Here is a 15,140-nt window from a genome sequence, read left to right as displayed (position 1 = left end):
CGGCAGTGTGGAAAAAAGGGGCATATGGCGAAAGTTTGTCGGTCGGGTACGAAACCCAATAGTGGGGGCAGTCCGAGCAGTACCAAGGCAAGGAAAAAAATACATACGATGTCTGACAGTAGCTCAGACGAGTCACAGGAAGGCAGAAAAGCAGAGCCTAAAGGTCTGGGATGTCTCAAGTTATACGGCGTAGACAAAACGGAGGACCACAGCACAATGTGGGTTAAAATGAAGGTAGCAGGCGTCGAAGTTAATATGGAGCTGGACACGGGTTCGGCCCTATCAGTAATTAATGAACAAGATTATAACAGGCTATTCAAACGCATTCCCTTAAAGGATACGGAAATTAAATTAAAAACATATACGGGACAAAAAGTTTACCCGAAGGGAAAAATGCAAGTAACAGTTAAATACAATGGCAGGAAAGTGCCAGGACTTTATTTATACGTCCTACCAAACGGTGGACCACCACTTTTGGGTAGGGAATGGATAAGAAAAATCCATTTCGACTGGAAGTCGATACACGAGTTAAAAGTAGAGACCACCAAGGATGATACAACCATTACAAGCAGGCTGTCGAAAATATTGGCAAAAACGCCAGAGGTGTTCCAACAAGGGCTGGGGACCTTAAAGGACATTAGAGCAAAAATAACTATTGCTCAAGACGCAAACCCCAAGTTTTGTAAGGCCAGACCGGTGCCTTACGCCATTCGGCCAGCTGTGGAAGCAGAACTGGATGCTTTAGAGAGTGCAGGTGTCCTTACAAAGATTGAGTGGAGTGAGTGGGCCATGCCCATCGCCCCAGTTATAAAGAAATCTGCAAATAACACAACGGGGGAACCAAAGAAGGTTCGCATTTGCGGGGATTTTAAGATAACTATTAACCCAGTCCTGCACACGGTACAGTATCCGCTGCCGCGGATAGAGGACATATTCGCATCGTTAGCTGGGGGTAGACACTTTATGAAGATTGACCTTTGTCAAGCTTATTTACAGATGGAGGTGGAACAGGACTCGAAAAAGCTCCTAACGATTAACACACACAAGAGATTGTACCAGTACAATCGCCTGGTATTTGGTGTGGCGTCCGCCCCGGCAATATGGCAGAGGACCATGGAACAGGTCCTACAGGGCATTCCAGGAACGCAGTGCTACCTGGATGACATCCTGGTGACAGGACAAACGGATAACGACCACCTCGCTAACCTGGAGCGAGTGCTTCTGCGGTTGCAACAATACGGACTCAGGGCGAACAAGCAGAAATGTGAGTTTTTCCAGGAACGTATCTCATATTCTGGTCACATTATAGATAAGGAAGGCCTGCATAAGTCCCCGGAAAAGATCGAGGCAGTAGTGAAGGCCCCGCCCCCTGAGAATGTATCTCAGTTACGATCATTCTTAGGCCTTATAAACTACTACCATAAGTTCCTCCCGAACTTATCGTCCATTTTACATCCACTAAATTCCTTGCTGCAAACGGGAGTCTCCTGGAATTGGGACGAAGCGTGTGAGGCTGCTTTTAAAAAGGGTAAACAACTCATTACATCAAAGGAAGTGCTCGCACACTTTGACCCAAAAATGCCAATGAGGTTGGCATGTGACGCCTCCCCGTACGGTATAGGGGCAGTGTTGTCACACAAATTTCCCAACGGGACGGAGGGGCCAATAGCATTTGCCTCAAGGTCGTTAACTACAGCCGAAAGAAACTATGTGCAAATCGACAGGGAGGCCCTCAGTCTGGTGTGGGGTGTAAAAAAATTCCACCACTACCTGCATGGGCAACGTTTCACACTACTGACGGATCATCAACCGTTGGTGTCGATATTTAATCCAACAAAAGGGGTGCCCCTGATGACGGCCCAAAGGCTACAGAGATGGTCACTGTTCTTAGGAGCACACCAGTACCTTATCGAATATAAGGGTACCAAACAGCATGGCAATGCGGATGGCCTGTCGCGGCTATCCTTGCCTGCCGAGATCGAAGAGATAGTACAGGACCCCGTGGAAATATATCATACGGCTGTTATGGAACACTTGCCCATCACCAGCCAATGTATCGAGCGGGAAACACGGAACGACCCGACATTGGCAAGGGTTTATGAGTTAACCGTGAAAGGCTGGCCGGCGCAGGGTGACGCATCATTGCCGGCGTTTTTGGCAAGGAAGGACTAGTTGTCCGTCTGCCGGGGCACATTGATGTGCGGAGCCAGGTTGGTGGTCCCTCAAAAATTACAACATAAAGTGTTGCAGGACTTACACGAAGGTCATCTGGGGGGTGTCAAAATGAAAAGCCTCGCCAGAGCCTACGTCTGGTGGCCCGGCATTGACAGGGACATTGAGGAAGTAGCAAAAGCGTGCCAAGGGTGCCAGATGGTACAGAACGTACCACCACAAGCCCCACTACATCCGTGGGAGTGGCCCTCAACGCCGTGGCAAAGGATCCACGTGGACTTCGCTGGCCCCTTCCTGGATGCGATGTTCCTTATTGTAGTGGACGCCCATTCAAAATGGCCGGAGGTCATAAAGATGTCATCAACGACAGCCGAAAAGACGGTCGCAGTCTTAAGGACCATTTTTGCCCGAAACGGGGTGCCCGAGCAAGTCTGTTCGGACAATGGGCCACAATTTGTGGCAGAAGAATTTCAAGCATTCCTAAAAAGGAATGGAGTGCGACATTATACGTCTGCACCATATCATCCGGCTACAAATGGGCTGGCAGAGCACTTTGTACAGACTTTTAAAAAGGCCATCAAGGCGATGGGGGAGGAAAGGTTGCCACTACAACACAAGGTGGACAACTTCCTATTCGCATACCGTAATGCTGCACATACGGTGACCAACCAGGTCCCCGCCGTCATGTTCTTTAATAGAAGGTTAAGGTCTCGCCTTGAATTGCTCAGACCAAACATTCGGAGAGATGTGGAAAACCGAGTATTTCGTAGGGCTCCTGACAGACAGACACGGAGCTTCGAGGTGGGGCAGCAAGTGTTGGCCCGTGATTATCGGAATGAAAAGTGGCGGTCTGGTACGATAAAGGCCCGCCAGGGACCCTTGATGTACACAGTTGAGACAGGGGAAGGCATAATCAGACGACATGCTGATCAACTTGTGGAGTCCAGAAACCCAACTGATTCACTACCTCAAACGTCTCAGCACATTGTTACAGCGGAATCACGGCCCAGCTCGTCGTTACAGAGGTCTCAGGATTGCGAGGAGTTCGGCACGCCAGTGATCTCCACGGCACAGGATGTGCCACCAGACACCGACGAGTCCAGCGATGAAGGGGTGACGGAAGTACCGCCGCCTACACCGAGACCGACTAGAGAAAGACGTTATCCTAGTCGAGATAGGAGGCCTCCTCAGAGACTGAATCTATAACATGTTTCTGTTTATATATATATAAGTAGACAACTCTTGATGTAAATATGTTATGTATATTGTGTTACCAAATGTTATTAGCCCTAGTTATGGGGCATCTATTGACTTAATTGCACGGGTACGTTTTAAGTAAAAGGGGAGGAATGTTGTGTATGTAATAGGTATGTTACTTTAAACCTATGGCCAGGGCAGCACTACTTTGTAGGGCGTAGTGATACCGTAGTACCACTCCTGGCCATAGGGGTATAAATAGTACTGTGGGTACTGATCTTCCCTCAGTTCCCGCCTGTTGGTATTAAGTAAAGACCTACGTTGAATCTTCCAAGCTGTCTCTTCATTATTGGATTAAGTATAGACACATACTTTATAACAAGGATGTCGTCCAGGTAGCACTGGACTCCTGGCAGTCCACTCAAAATCTGATCCATTGCCCTTTGGATTAGAGCAGGTGCTGACGTAATTCCAAACGAAAGGCGGCAGTACCTGTATAGCCCCTTGTGTGTCACAATTGTCAGCAGCTCCTTTGATTTGTCATCGACATGCATTTGTAGATAAGCCTGGCATAAGTCTATTTTGCTGAACTTTTGCCCTCCAGCCAGGCCCATAAAAAGATCATCAATGAGGGGAAGAGGGTACTGTCCGCAGACAGCACCGGGTTAATAGTCACGTTAAAATCCCCGCAGATTTGAACAGATCCATCCTTTTTCAGGACAGGAACAATGGGTGTGGCCCATTTGCTCACGCTCACAGGCTCCAGGACTTCATTCTCGACTAAGGCCTCCAAGTTAGCCTTAACTTTTGGCCTAAATGCATAGGGTACAGGTTGGGCTTTGTGAAACTTCGGCTTGCTGTCAGGTTTAATGTCCAGTCTCACGCTGATCTTTTTCATGCTCCCAAGTTCCCCATTGAAGAGTTCTGCATGTTTGTTTAACACTGTAGTCAGACCTAACTCCCCTTTTGACATCATGCGGACTGCAGGCCAGTCCAGCGTGATTTTCTCTAGCCACGCACGTCCCAGTAGCGATGGGTAATTTCCCTTTACCACATATAGTGGCAGTTTCGCAGTCTGTCCATTCAATTTAACTGTCACCTCAATGGCGCCTCTCATGGCCACAGGTTCGTCGGTCTACGTCTTTAGCCCAATGTTTGTTGGCTGAAGGGTAAGATGCTTTAGCATTTTGTTGTAGACAGTGTCTGAAACAAGGGACACAGCCGCGCCTGAGTCCACGTCCATCTGCACTGATTGTCCCTCCACCAGTGGTGACACCCAATAGCCATTTGAACCACCTGCAACCGTCAGTATGTGCACCTCTTCCTCCTCAGAGGTGTCGCTCCCCTCTGTTTTGCTTGTTCCATCATACTGCACTGAATGAACACTCTTTTTCCTCTCTTGTCCAAATACAGACATTTTGCTTTCATGCTTCCCAGCTCTGTCTGTTCTTTTTTTACCTCTACAGGCGCGTTCAATGTGACCCTTTTTGCCACAATTTCGGCATTCCAGCTCCGTACACCAGCAGTCATTAGCGTGATGGCCCGTTTTCCCACAACGGTAACATGTGCCGCTCCGCGCACCTTTAGGCTCAGACGACACCTTGTGAACTCTCCCTGTTGAACTCAACTGGTGAGCCTCCTTTTCCACCATCTCCATGGAGACACTAACTTCAATGGCCTTTTCAAGAGTAAGGTTGTCCCCAGTAAGAAGGCGCTTCTGTTTGGCTGCACTTTGCAGACCACACACAAGCCTGTCTCTAATGGTGTCGTTCAGCACCTCCTTGAACTCGCAGTTTTCTGACAACCTTTTTAAAGCAGCAATAAACATCGTCACTGATTCCCCCTCCTCTTGATTCCATTTGTGAAATCTAAATCTCTCAGCAATAACCAGATGTTTTGGTGAAAAATGTGCTCCAAGAATTTCCACTAGTTGCTTATATGTTTTAGTTCCTGGCTTATCTGGCTGCACAAGGCTGCGAAGTAAATTGAATGTCTTCGGCCCCATTACACTCAAAAAGGTAGGCACGAACTTTTCGTTTGCCACCGCATTCCCCAAAACAAAACAGTCAAAACGTTCCGCATAAGCGCTCCATTGCTCCACATTTTCATCAAAATCACCGATGTTTCCTAACATAGTAGCCATCTCACGTTTCAAATTAAAATTTCTGTTTACTCACTGCACCCATAACGTTAATGTGATGCTGCAATCTCTGTTCCGAGTGTTTTGTAGTCGAAAACAAGAAAGTTCCCACAACGCAGATTCATCCGATCCTCGTCGCCACTTTGTTGTGTCGGTACCTTTCTACCTAGGCACAATTAGAACTCAGAACCCAGAGATTCAAACATGAAGTGCTTTATTCAGGAAGGAAAAGGAAGTTCTGGAGAGTTCTGAACAAAGAGAGCTAAACTTAACCAAGAGAACACCCAACCATGTATCTGCTGTGACAGCGCCACCACAGGTGGGAGGAGAACACACAATACATAACAGCAATTTTAACCTCCCGCACGACTAAAAGCCCGCCTGTCGGCCCAATGAAAATCAAGGCCGAGGAGTTCATTGAAATCATCCATTTTTCTCCTTACTTGCTCTTTGGGAGCTGTGAATTGTGAATTGTGATACTGGCTCAGATTGCCTGTCTCCTCGTATCTTACCCAAGTGGTCAGTCATTGTGAGAGGGCCTAGAAGGTGAGTGTCAGCAGGCTATTTGACTGAGACAGGTAGCTCTGGACCCTTGGCTGATTTTCCGCTCACTAAGCCAGACAAAATAAAATCTAAAATAAAAACAGACAATGCCTGAAATACTCAGCAGGTCAAGTAGCATCTGTGGAGAGAGAAACAGAGTTAATGATTCAGGTCTGAAACGTTAACTGTGTTTCTCCACAGATGCTGCCTGGCCTGCTGAGTATTTCAGGCATTTTCTGTTTTTATTTTGCTTTTGTTGAAGTAAAATCTAAAGGGGGAGACATTCGGTATCGCCCATTTTGGGGCGCTAACATTGGCCGGGTGCAACGTTTAGCGCCCGGCAACAGTTACCGCCGGACACTGTGATAGTCGCCTCCAATGCCCCTGCAGGTGATTGCAGTGCTAAATCAAGCGCCACACACCCCTCTTAGGGTGCTAATGTCAGGGAGCGGGGCGCTACCGCCGAGCGCTACCCTAGGCCAGTCGCTGTGAATCGCAACTAATCAGACATATCGGCGCCTTCCAGCTCTTAAAGGGGATGTTCAAGCATCTGCACAGCCGCATTCTTCTCATTGCTGCTTGTGACCTGGTCCTGGAGAAAGCCTCAAACCTTGCACTGAGACAGTGACCAGGCATTGCAGGCCCAGGGAGAGAGCCCACCTCTACAGTGACCAGACACTGGAGGCCCAGGGAGAGAGCCCACCTCTACAGTGACCCCACACTGGAGACCCAGGGAGAGAGCCCACCTCTACAGTGACCCCACACTGGAGACCCAGGGAGAGAGCCCACCTCTACAGTGACCGGGCACTGGAGACCCAGGGAGAGAGCCCACCTCTACAGTGACTGGACACTGGAGACCCAGGGAGAGAGTCCACCTCTACAGTGACCGGGCACTGGAGACCCAGGGAGAGAGCCCACCTCTACAGTGACCCCACACTGGAGACCCAGGGAGAGAGCCCACCTCTACAGTGACTGGGCACTGGAGACCCAGGGAGAGAGTCCACCTCTACAGTGACTGGGCACTGGAGACCCAGGGAGAGAGCCCACCTCTACAGTGACCCCACACTGGAGGCCCAGGGAGAGAGCCCACCTCTACAGTGACCGGACACTGGAGACCCAGGGAGAGAGCCCACCTCTACAGTGACCCCACACTGGAGACCCAGGGAGAGAGCCCACCTCTACAGTGACTGGGCACTGGAGGCCCAGGGAGAGAGCCCACCTCTACAGTGACCCCACACTGGAGACCCAGGGAGAGAGCCCACCTCTACAGTGACTGGACACTGGAGACCCAGGGAGAGAGCCCACCTCTACAGTGACTGGGCACTGGAGACCCAGGGAGAGAGCCCACCTCTACAGTGACCAGGCACTGGAGACCCAGGGAGAGAGCCCACCTCTACAGTGACCAGGCACTGGAGACCCAGGGAGAGAGCCCACCTCTACAGTGACCAGACACTGGAGACCCAGGAGAGAGCCCACCTCTACAGTGACTGGACACTGGAGACCCAGGGAGAGAGCCCACCTCTACAGTGACCAGACACTGGAGGCCCAGGAAGAGAGCCCATTGATTCAGTGACCAGGCATTGGAGGCTCTGGTCATGGCAGTCGAATGGCGATGGGCACTGCTGTTCCCACACACTGTCAGGAGGCCATTGCCCCGGGAATGTTCAAGGCTGTGGAGGGAGGTGGCCCAGTATGTCTCCTCCAGAAGTGTGGTGGGAAGGACACCCACCCAGTGTTGGAAGAAGTTCAACGACCTCACTCGGGTGGTCAGGGTGAGTACATGCTTCAAAAGCCTCTTCATTCCACCATCCCACCATTCCAACCCCACTGTGTGCACAGACTGTATACACTGCCACATCCCCAAACACACCCACCAACTATCTTCTTCTTCTTAGGCAGTCCATCGGAACCGAGGATGACTTGCTTCCACATTAAAAATTAGTTCTCAGGTGACTGATGAGCCCAATGCGGGACCTACAGTCTCTGTCACAGGTGGGGCAGACGGTGGGTGGGGTGCTTGTGTTGACGTGCGCTCCTTGCGCTGCCTGCGCTTGTCTTCCACTTGCTCCTGGCGAAGAGACTCGGTGTTCGGCTCCTTCCCGGATGCTTCTCCGCCACTTTGTGCGGTCTTGGGCCAGGGATTCCCAGGTGTCAGTGGGGATGTTACACTTTTTCAAGGAAGCTTTGAGGGTGTCCTTGAAGCGTTTCCTCTGCCCACCTGGGGCTCTCTTGCCGTGCCGGAGCTCCGAGTAGAGCGCTTGTTTTGGGAGTCTCGTATCAGGCATGCGGACAATGTGACCCGTCCATTGGAGCTGATCGAGCGTGGTCAAAGCTTCGATGCTGGGGATGTTGGCCTGAGCGAGAACACTGACGTTGGTGCGCCTATCCTGCCAATGGATTTGCAGGATCTTGCGGAGGCAACATTGGTGGTACCTCTCCAGTGCTTTGAGGTGCCTGCTGTACATGGTCCATGTCTCTGAGGCATACAGCAGGACGGGTATCACTACTACACTGTAGACCATGAGCTTAGTGCCGGGTTTGAGGTCCTAGTCTTCAAACACTCTCTTCCTCAGGCGACCGAAGGCTGCACTGGCACACTGAAGGCGGTGTTGGACTTAGTCATCGACATCTGCCCTTGTTGACAGTAGGCTCCCGAGGTATGGAAAGTGGTCCACGTTGTCCAAGGCCTTGTCGTGGATTTTGATAATCGAGGGGCAGTACTGTGTGGCGGAGGCAGGTTGGTAGAGGACCTTTGTCTTACGGATGTTTAGTGTAAGGCCCATGCTCTTGTACGCTTCGGTGAAGGTGTTGACGATGGTTTGGAGTTCGGCCTCCGAGTGAGCGCAGACGCAAGCGTCGTCTGCATACTGCAATTCGACGACAGAGGAAGAGATGACCTTGGATCTGGACTGGAGGCGACGGAGGTTGAACAGTTTCCCGTTTGTTCTGTAAATTAGGGTGAGATGGAGCATTGCAGCAAGGAAGATCGAGAAGAGCGTTGGAGCATAGGGGCACAATGGACATGATCTTCACCACACATCAATTACAAGAGAAATGCAGCGAACAGCACCAACCGCTGTACATGGCCTTCTTTGACCTCACAAAGGCCTTCGACACTGTCAACCGTTAGGGATTATGGAGTGTCCTCCTCAAATTCGGCTGCCCTCAAAAGTTTGTCACCATCCTCCGCCTGCTTCACGACGACATGCAAGCTGCGATCCTGACCAACGGATCCACCACAGACCCAATTCACGTACAAACCGGGGTCAAGCAAGGCTGTGTCATCGCACCACCAACTATGCCCACCTACTAAATGTCACATCCACATCTCACACCCCGCAGACATCAATGGCTATTCAACTATGGTGGGCACATGTGGCAAACACATGGCTGCAGAATCACACACGCTGTCCTTTTTCTTGCAAGCCATGCTGGCCCACAACAGAGGGAGCAGCAGTGCACGGGAAGCTGGCAGGTGGAGCTGTGGCCACTCACACAGCTGGAGGAACGAGTGCGGAGTATCGTCGCGAGCCATGTCATGGGTGCTGTGGCGATTGGAGAGGGGACAGCAACGGTATGTTCATCACCTCTCCCTCATCCCTCATACCATTTTCACCTTCCCACTTTCCATCTAATTATACTGTCTCCATTCATGTCAAACCCACTCTTGTGCCTTCCTGCTTTCAGACAGTGAGCCAGCATCTGACCAGCCTGTCCCTCGGCCTGCCAGTGTCAGCAAGGCCGGAGACGAGGAGGAAGACAAACCCAGAGCCTCAGCACCTGCATCTCCCGAGCCCAAGACATCGGATACCGGGGCCACATGGTCACTCGAGTGGAGCATGGGAATGGGCTCTAATGTGGGTGAAGCTCCGGGACCCAGCGGGCTGTAGCAACGCCATGGGGGTAGGGAAGCTCGGGGGCCATATCCCCGGGGGGTGAGTGCACACAGGAGTTCTGCTGCACAGGACTCAAATGAGAACCCCGATATCGCGGCCATGAATACGCAGGTGATGAGCATGCACACTGAGCTCATGGGTGCAATGGCAAGGGTGCCTGAGAGTATGGATGGGCTGGCTAGGAGCGTGGAGGAGTCCGCTGCCAGTACAGCTGTCATCTGTGCGCAAACCCTCGAGCTCATCCTGGCAACTCTGCAGAGGATGGTGGAATTGCTGGAGGACTGCGGGCACCCAGACCCCATGCCGCGTGTAATGGGTGAGTTGGCAGAATCTATTGCAGCACAGGCCGAGGCAACGCAACAGATTAGTGCTGTAATGGAGTCATTGGCTGGTGCCATCCAGTCTCAGACTGCTCTCATGCAGTCTCAGATTGATGCCATGCAAGCGCTGACTGCTGCCATCTTCGCTGGGTCGCCCACAGTCCACCAGGGATCTCACGGTGCCGCAGCAGGCCAGCAATCTGAGGTTATGCCCCGGGGGAGTGGCAGTGTGTTGGTCAAGCAGGAAGGTGCTGACCTCTCCCAGGATGACAGCATTCCTGCTCCCACCACTGCCACTCTGCAATTGCACTTGTCGCAGTCTGTAACCCAGCTAGCCCAGACTGCTGCCGCCCATGCTGAGGTGGTGCAGTCTGCAGCCGGGTCCTCCAGGCTCAGAGGTGGCCCAGGCCGTCTTGCAAGGCCATCTGCAGTCTCTGGATCCAACATTCAGCAGCCTTCCGCCAGTCTTGCTGCAGCCACTGGGTCCCCATTACGGAGGAGCAGTAGGGTTGGTAGGGGTGAAGTGCGGAGGGGATGGAGGTCACCGAGGAAGGCCTAATAACTGAAATGTTTGCACTAAATGTGGGCAGTGTTTCTCAGACATTTGATTGTGTTTTTAAATCTGTTACGAAGTTCTCGCGTGTGCTAAGCACCAGTTCTGTTTGTTAATAAATTGTATTGTTTGTCTGTTACCAGTTGTGGTTAATAAGATAAAGTTGTTCATATTAATAAAAGTGTTTGTCTCCATGTTACAAATCTGATCATCTTTATCATTGCAACTTTAGCTGCTCTTAGGGGCTGAGGCGTGGCTGCGATGATGTGGCTGTGGAACCCCAGTGCCATGTGCTGTCTCACACTTGAGAAGCGCTGTCTGATCAGGCGTTCACGGACGGCCCTTGCAGAGGCAACGCTGCACAGCCCCTTCCCACATTGTTGCGGCTCCCCTTCCTCATCCTCCTCTCCCTCATCCTCCTCCGGAGGAGGTCCAGCTATCCCTGGTGGCAATGGCTGGGTCTGGAGCATGGCGAGGTTGTGCAGCATGCAGCACACAACAATGAACAGCGGCACTCAGTCAGGGGAGTACTGCAGGGCTCCTCCAGAGTGGTCAGGCACTAGAACCGTTGCTTCAGCAGGCCGATGGCCTGCTCAATGAGGTTCCTGGTGGCACTATGGCTTTCATTGTAGGCGAGCTCACCAGGAGTGTTGAGGTTACGGAGCGGTGTCATCAGCCAGGTGGAGAGTGGATATCCCTTGTCCCCGATGAGCCAGCCGCGAGCTTGATGCAGGGGGTTCAAACAGTGATGGGACACCAGTCTGGCGCAGGATGAAGGCATCATGGCTGCTGCCAGGATAGTGGGTATTCGTGGTGAGGAAGCGCTGTCGGTGGTCGCACACCAACTGCACATTCAGGGAGTGGTAGCCCTTCCAGTTACGGAACACCTCTGCATGTTCATGAGGTGCCCGCAGTGCCACGTGGGTGCAGTCAATGGCCTCCTGAAACATGGGGAAGCCCGCTATCCTAGCGAGCCACATGTGCATTTGTACTGTTTCTCTCGGCTCATGGGGAATGCGATGTACTCCCTGCTCTGTCTGTACAGAGTATCAGTGACCTCTCGGATACAGCAATGGACTGCGAACTGGGAGATGTTTGCAATATTCCCTGTGGACGCCTGAAAGGAGCCGCTGGCATAGAAATTGAGGGCCACTCTCACTTTCAGTGCCACCGACAGAGACATCCTGGTCCTAAGCAGAGGCTCGAGCTCTGGCTGCAAGAGGTGGCAGAGCTTTGTGACCACCTCCTTGCTGAATCGCAGCCTCCTGACACACTGCTCCTCTGAGAGATGGATATATGAGAATTTTCCTCTGAATATCCTGGGAGGGTAAGGTCCCCTGTGCAGAGCCCTGTTGGCCTCTCCTCCCTCTGCCCACGTTTGGCACTATCTCTCTCTCTGCCTCCGCTGCCTCCGATGATGAAGCTGGGTCCCCCGTGCCATTACAGCCCCCATTAAATCTTCAAAGTGTTGCTGCAGCAAAGGTAACAGAAATGGGAAGCTGATAAGTTTCTCTGCCGATCAAGTGTGGAAGTGTGAAGTCCCTCCAAACGTGTTTCTCCCTCTCTGAGCATGTGTAGGCAGAATAGTTTGCTGACGGGAGAATACAGGAAGTGCACACCTTTAAATAGCGCTCCCCCAGCTCTCAGCCAACTGCGCACCGTCCCCCTGTAGCTGTTGTTCCTGCCGCCAGGCGCTGGAGCAGGGGGCGCAACCCAATTTCACGTCCGGGGCGCTACCGGGGCACTGCGCGCATGGATGATGTCACGATCTCCGAGCGCATATTGCGAGCGGTGCTACAATCGCCACGCAGTGGGCGGTAAGTGGTTAGCGCCCCGTTAGCACCCCACTGAGACACTAACAGAGGCGCTAACCAACCGAATTTCACCCCCAAATTGTCTTGGATGTAATTTGACAGTAAATGCAGTGTAAGCTTAGATTTGGGACTCACTGTTTGAGCGATGTAGAAAGAGGTCCCAATGTAGCGAGCTGGTCTGTTGTATCTCATACCTAAATACTGGAGAGAAACAAACAGTTAGTGTCCTGTAACTTATATTTACAATGGCTCTCTAAATGTTCTCAGAAAGGTGAGCTGTTTGGTTGAATGAGGTGTTTGTTTTTCTGTCCACTCTTGGTTTATTGTCACTGTAATAAGAGAGTGAGTTTGACCTGTGCACAGATCTCCCTCTGTCAGTCAGACACACAAATTCCTGATCAGAGCCAGTGACGAGTCATCTCTTGTGATCCACCTGCAGACGACAGTAATGAACGGGCTCATTACCCTTGGCCAACCTAATCGAGATGTTGGGAACTAACCCCTGATAGTGGTGCAGAGTGACACTCGATCTGATGATAGCTTCCTCTCACTAAAAGCTGCAAGCACCAGCACAACTACACACATCCTGACCTTCAGGAGTTAGCGCAGGGTGGGTGGCAATGCACAGGGGAAGCAGACTAAAGCGTGGTGGCCCAGGAGGAGCAGGAACCTGCTGCCTGGATGGACATCTCCTTTGTGGAAACGCAGCAGTGTGGTGACACTGAGCAGCCATATCGGGCTGCTGTTGTTATTCAATTCAATTCAAATCGCTTTATTGGCATGACAAGTTACATCTTATGTTGCCAAAGCATCGAAAAACATTCATGTTTGTTCACAAAAATACAGATCTATCCATACAGTGTATAAAAAGATATATCCCTGAGTGTATAAATATACTTTCATATAATTTATATATACTCTTTTCTTATATTTAGTGGTTGTCCCTCTGTTTATGGCAAGCTGTAACATAGTGTGCCGCTAGTGTTACACAATTTCTCTCTTCCCCTAGTAGGTATGGGAGTTTTTGGTCGTCATTCAAATTTCTGAATTCCGGGCATATTTTTGTGAATTTTGGGTAGAAATTCTCCCTTATGCCCTGATATTTTCTACAAGCTGTGAGTTATGTGGACAGGGAAATACAAGTATTGGCCGTGCTGAGCTAGGAATCAGCCAGCTGCTTGATAAATGTGTAGGCCCCTCATTGGCTAATCCTGCAGTTGACCCTTAGCTTGAAAGGAGGCCGAGGCAGAAAAGTTGAGGCCAGTGGCGACCTTCTCTGCCACTGGCAGTATCATCGCCATGGTAGAGCTGGGCCACGGTGCTCTTACAGTAGAAGGCAAAGCTGCACAACTTTGCTTGGTGCTGACCCAAAGCCTCCGGAGGCAGTTCCCCTCGGCCACTGGGACTCTTTAAATGCACTGCAGTTGGCTCGTGAAGTGGCACGGGATTCGGTGTGAGACAGCTGGGCATTCCTGAGCTGGAGCGGACAGTTGTTTTGCGAAAGCCCCTTTTCATAACCCATCTGTTACCCTTTTCCTGTTTTGCTGATCTCTTGTAAAAATATCAAATACAGAGAGCTCCCTCGTATTTTACTTTCAGTTTCCTGCTGTTCTGTTTCCAAATAACCATTCTGAACGTGTTCTGATGCACAAAAAACAATCCCACATAAACACAGAGAAAAAACCCCAGAAAATTAAAATCCATTAGCAACAATTATAAGCCATTGAAAAAATGTTTAAAATGCCCCTTCTCCTTTAAGAACTCCTTTAAGCATGGAACTTCTCCGCATATCCACTTCAGATTGGAGGCTGAGCTCACAGATCAATTGGGCTATCTACGTCGGAAATCATGTGCAGTCTTTCAATAGTAACAGTGCTTGCACAATCCATGTGGGAGCTGAGCCCGAATGGAAAATAACGTGGTGGGATTGCCAATGGGGATTGTGTGGCACCAAATTTGGGAATAATGAAGTATTTCTTCTCTATGATCTATCATGTGTAAAAGAGTGAGAGAGGGACGATATGTGAGCTGTAGGTTTTTGAGAGCTCTGTATCCGCTATAGGGCTACATCTTTAAAAAATTGTATAAAATGTCAGGATGACAAAGGCAAGACAGTCTAGCTTTAAGAAATCTTTAAAGGCAATTAAGGTCAGTCAGCAATGGCTCCCAACCTGGGAGGATAAAAGGAGGGAATGGTTCAGTTGGAGGAGGTTGGTATGGTAGGAGCTAAAGTGAGTGTGTAGGCTGGAAAGTAGCCCCAGATAATGTTTAGTTCATCTCTACACTTAAAGCCACCAATGACAATTGTGTATCAACCGCACTTGCTTTGAATATTAAGCTCTAGTCTGCGTGTCCAATCGGCCCCTGGGCCCTAGGCCAGCTTCAGCTTCCTACACATGGTTTTGTTCTTTCTCTGTTTGTACCGACAGGGGTTAACAAGAAGGAACTTGCACTTATATAGCGCCTTTCATGACTCTGGGACATCACAAAGTACTTTGCAGCCAA

At 50.6% G+C, this 15,140-nt stretch overlaps 1 protein-coding gene across 1 annotated transcript in view; it reads right to left on the bottom strand.

Annotated features, from left to right (window-relative positions):
- slc5a8l (solute carrier family 5 member 8, like) overlaps positions 1–15,140 on the bottom strand; it is a 170,677-nt gene that overhangs the window by 116,569 nt on the left and 38,968 nt on the right. The window contains exon 2 of the mRNA XM_086011666.1: positions 12,771–12,836. Within this exon, the coding sequence (XP_085867792.1) occupies positions 12,771–12,836 (66 nt within the window). The remainder of the gene's footprint in view (positions 1–12,770; positions 12,837–15,140) is intronic.

Source organism: Somniosus microcephalus, chromosome 18 (genome assembly GCF_052327205.1).
Source record: "Somniosus microcephalus isolate GS21.2 chromosome 18, FLI_Smic_1.0, whole genome shotgun sequence".
Classification (NCBI taxonomy): domain Eukaryota; kingdom Metazoa; phylum Chordata; class Chondrichthyes; order Squaliformes; family Somniosidae; genus Somniosus; species Somniosus microcephalus.
Note: the sequence above shows the minus strand (reverse complement) of the source record. Positions and strands in the feature narration are given on the sequence as shown.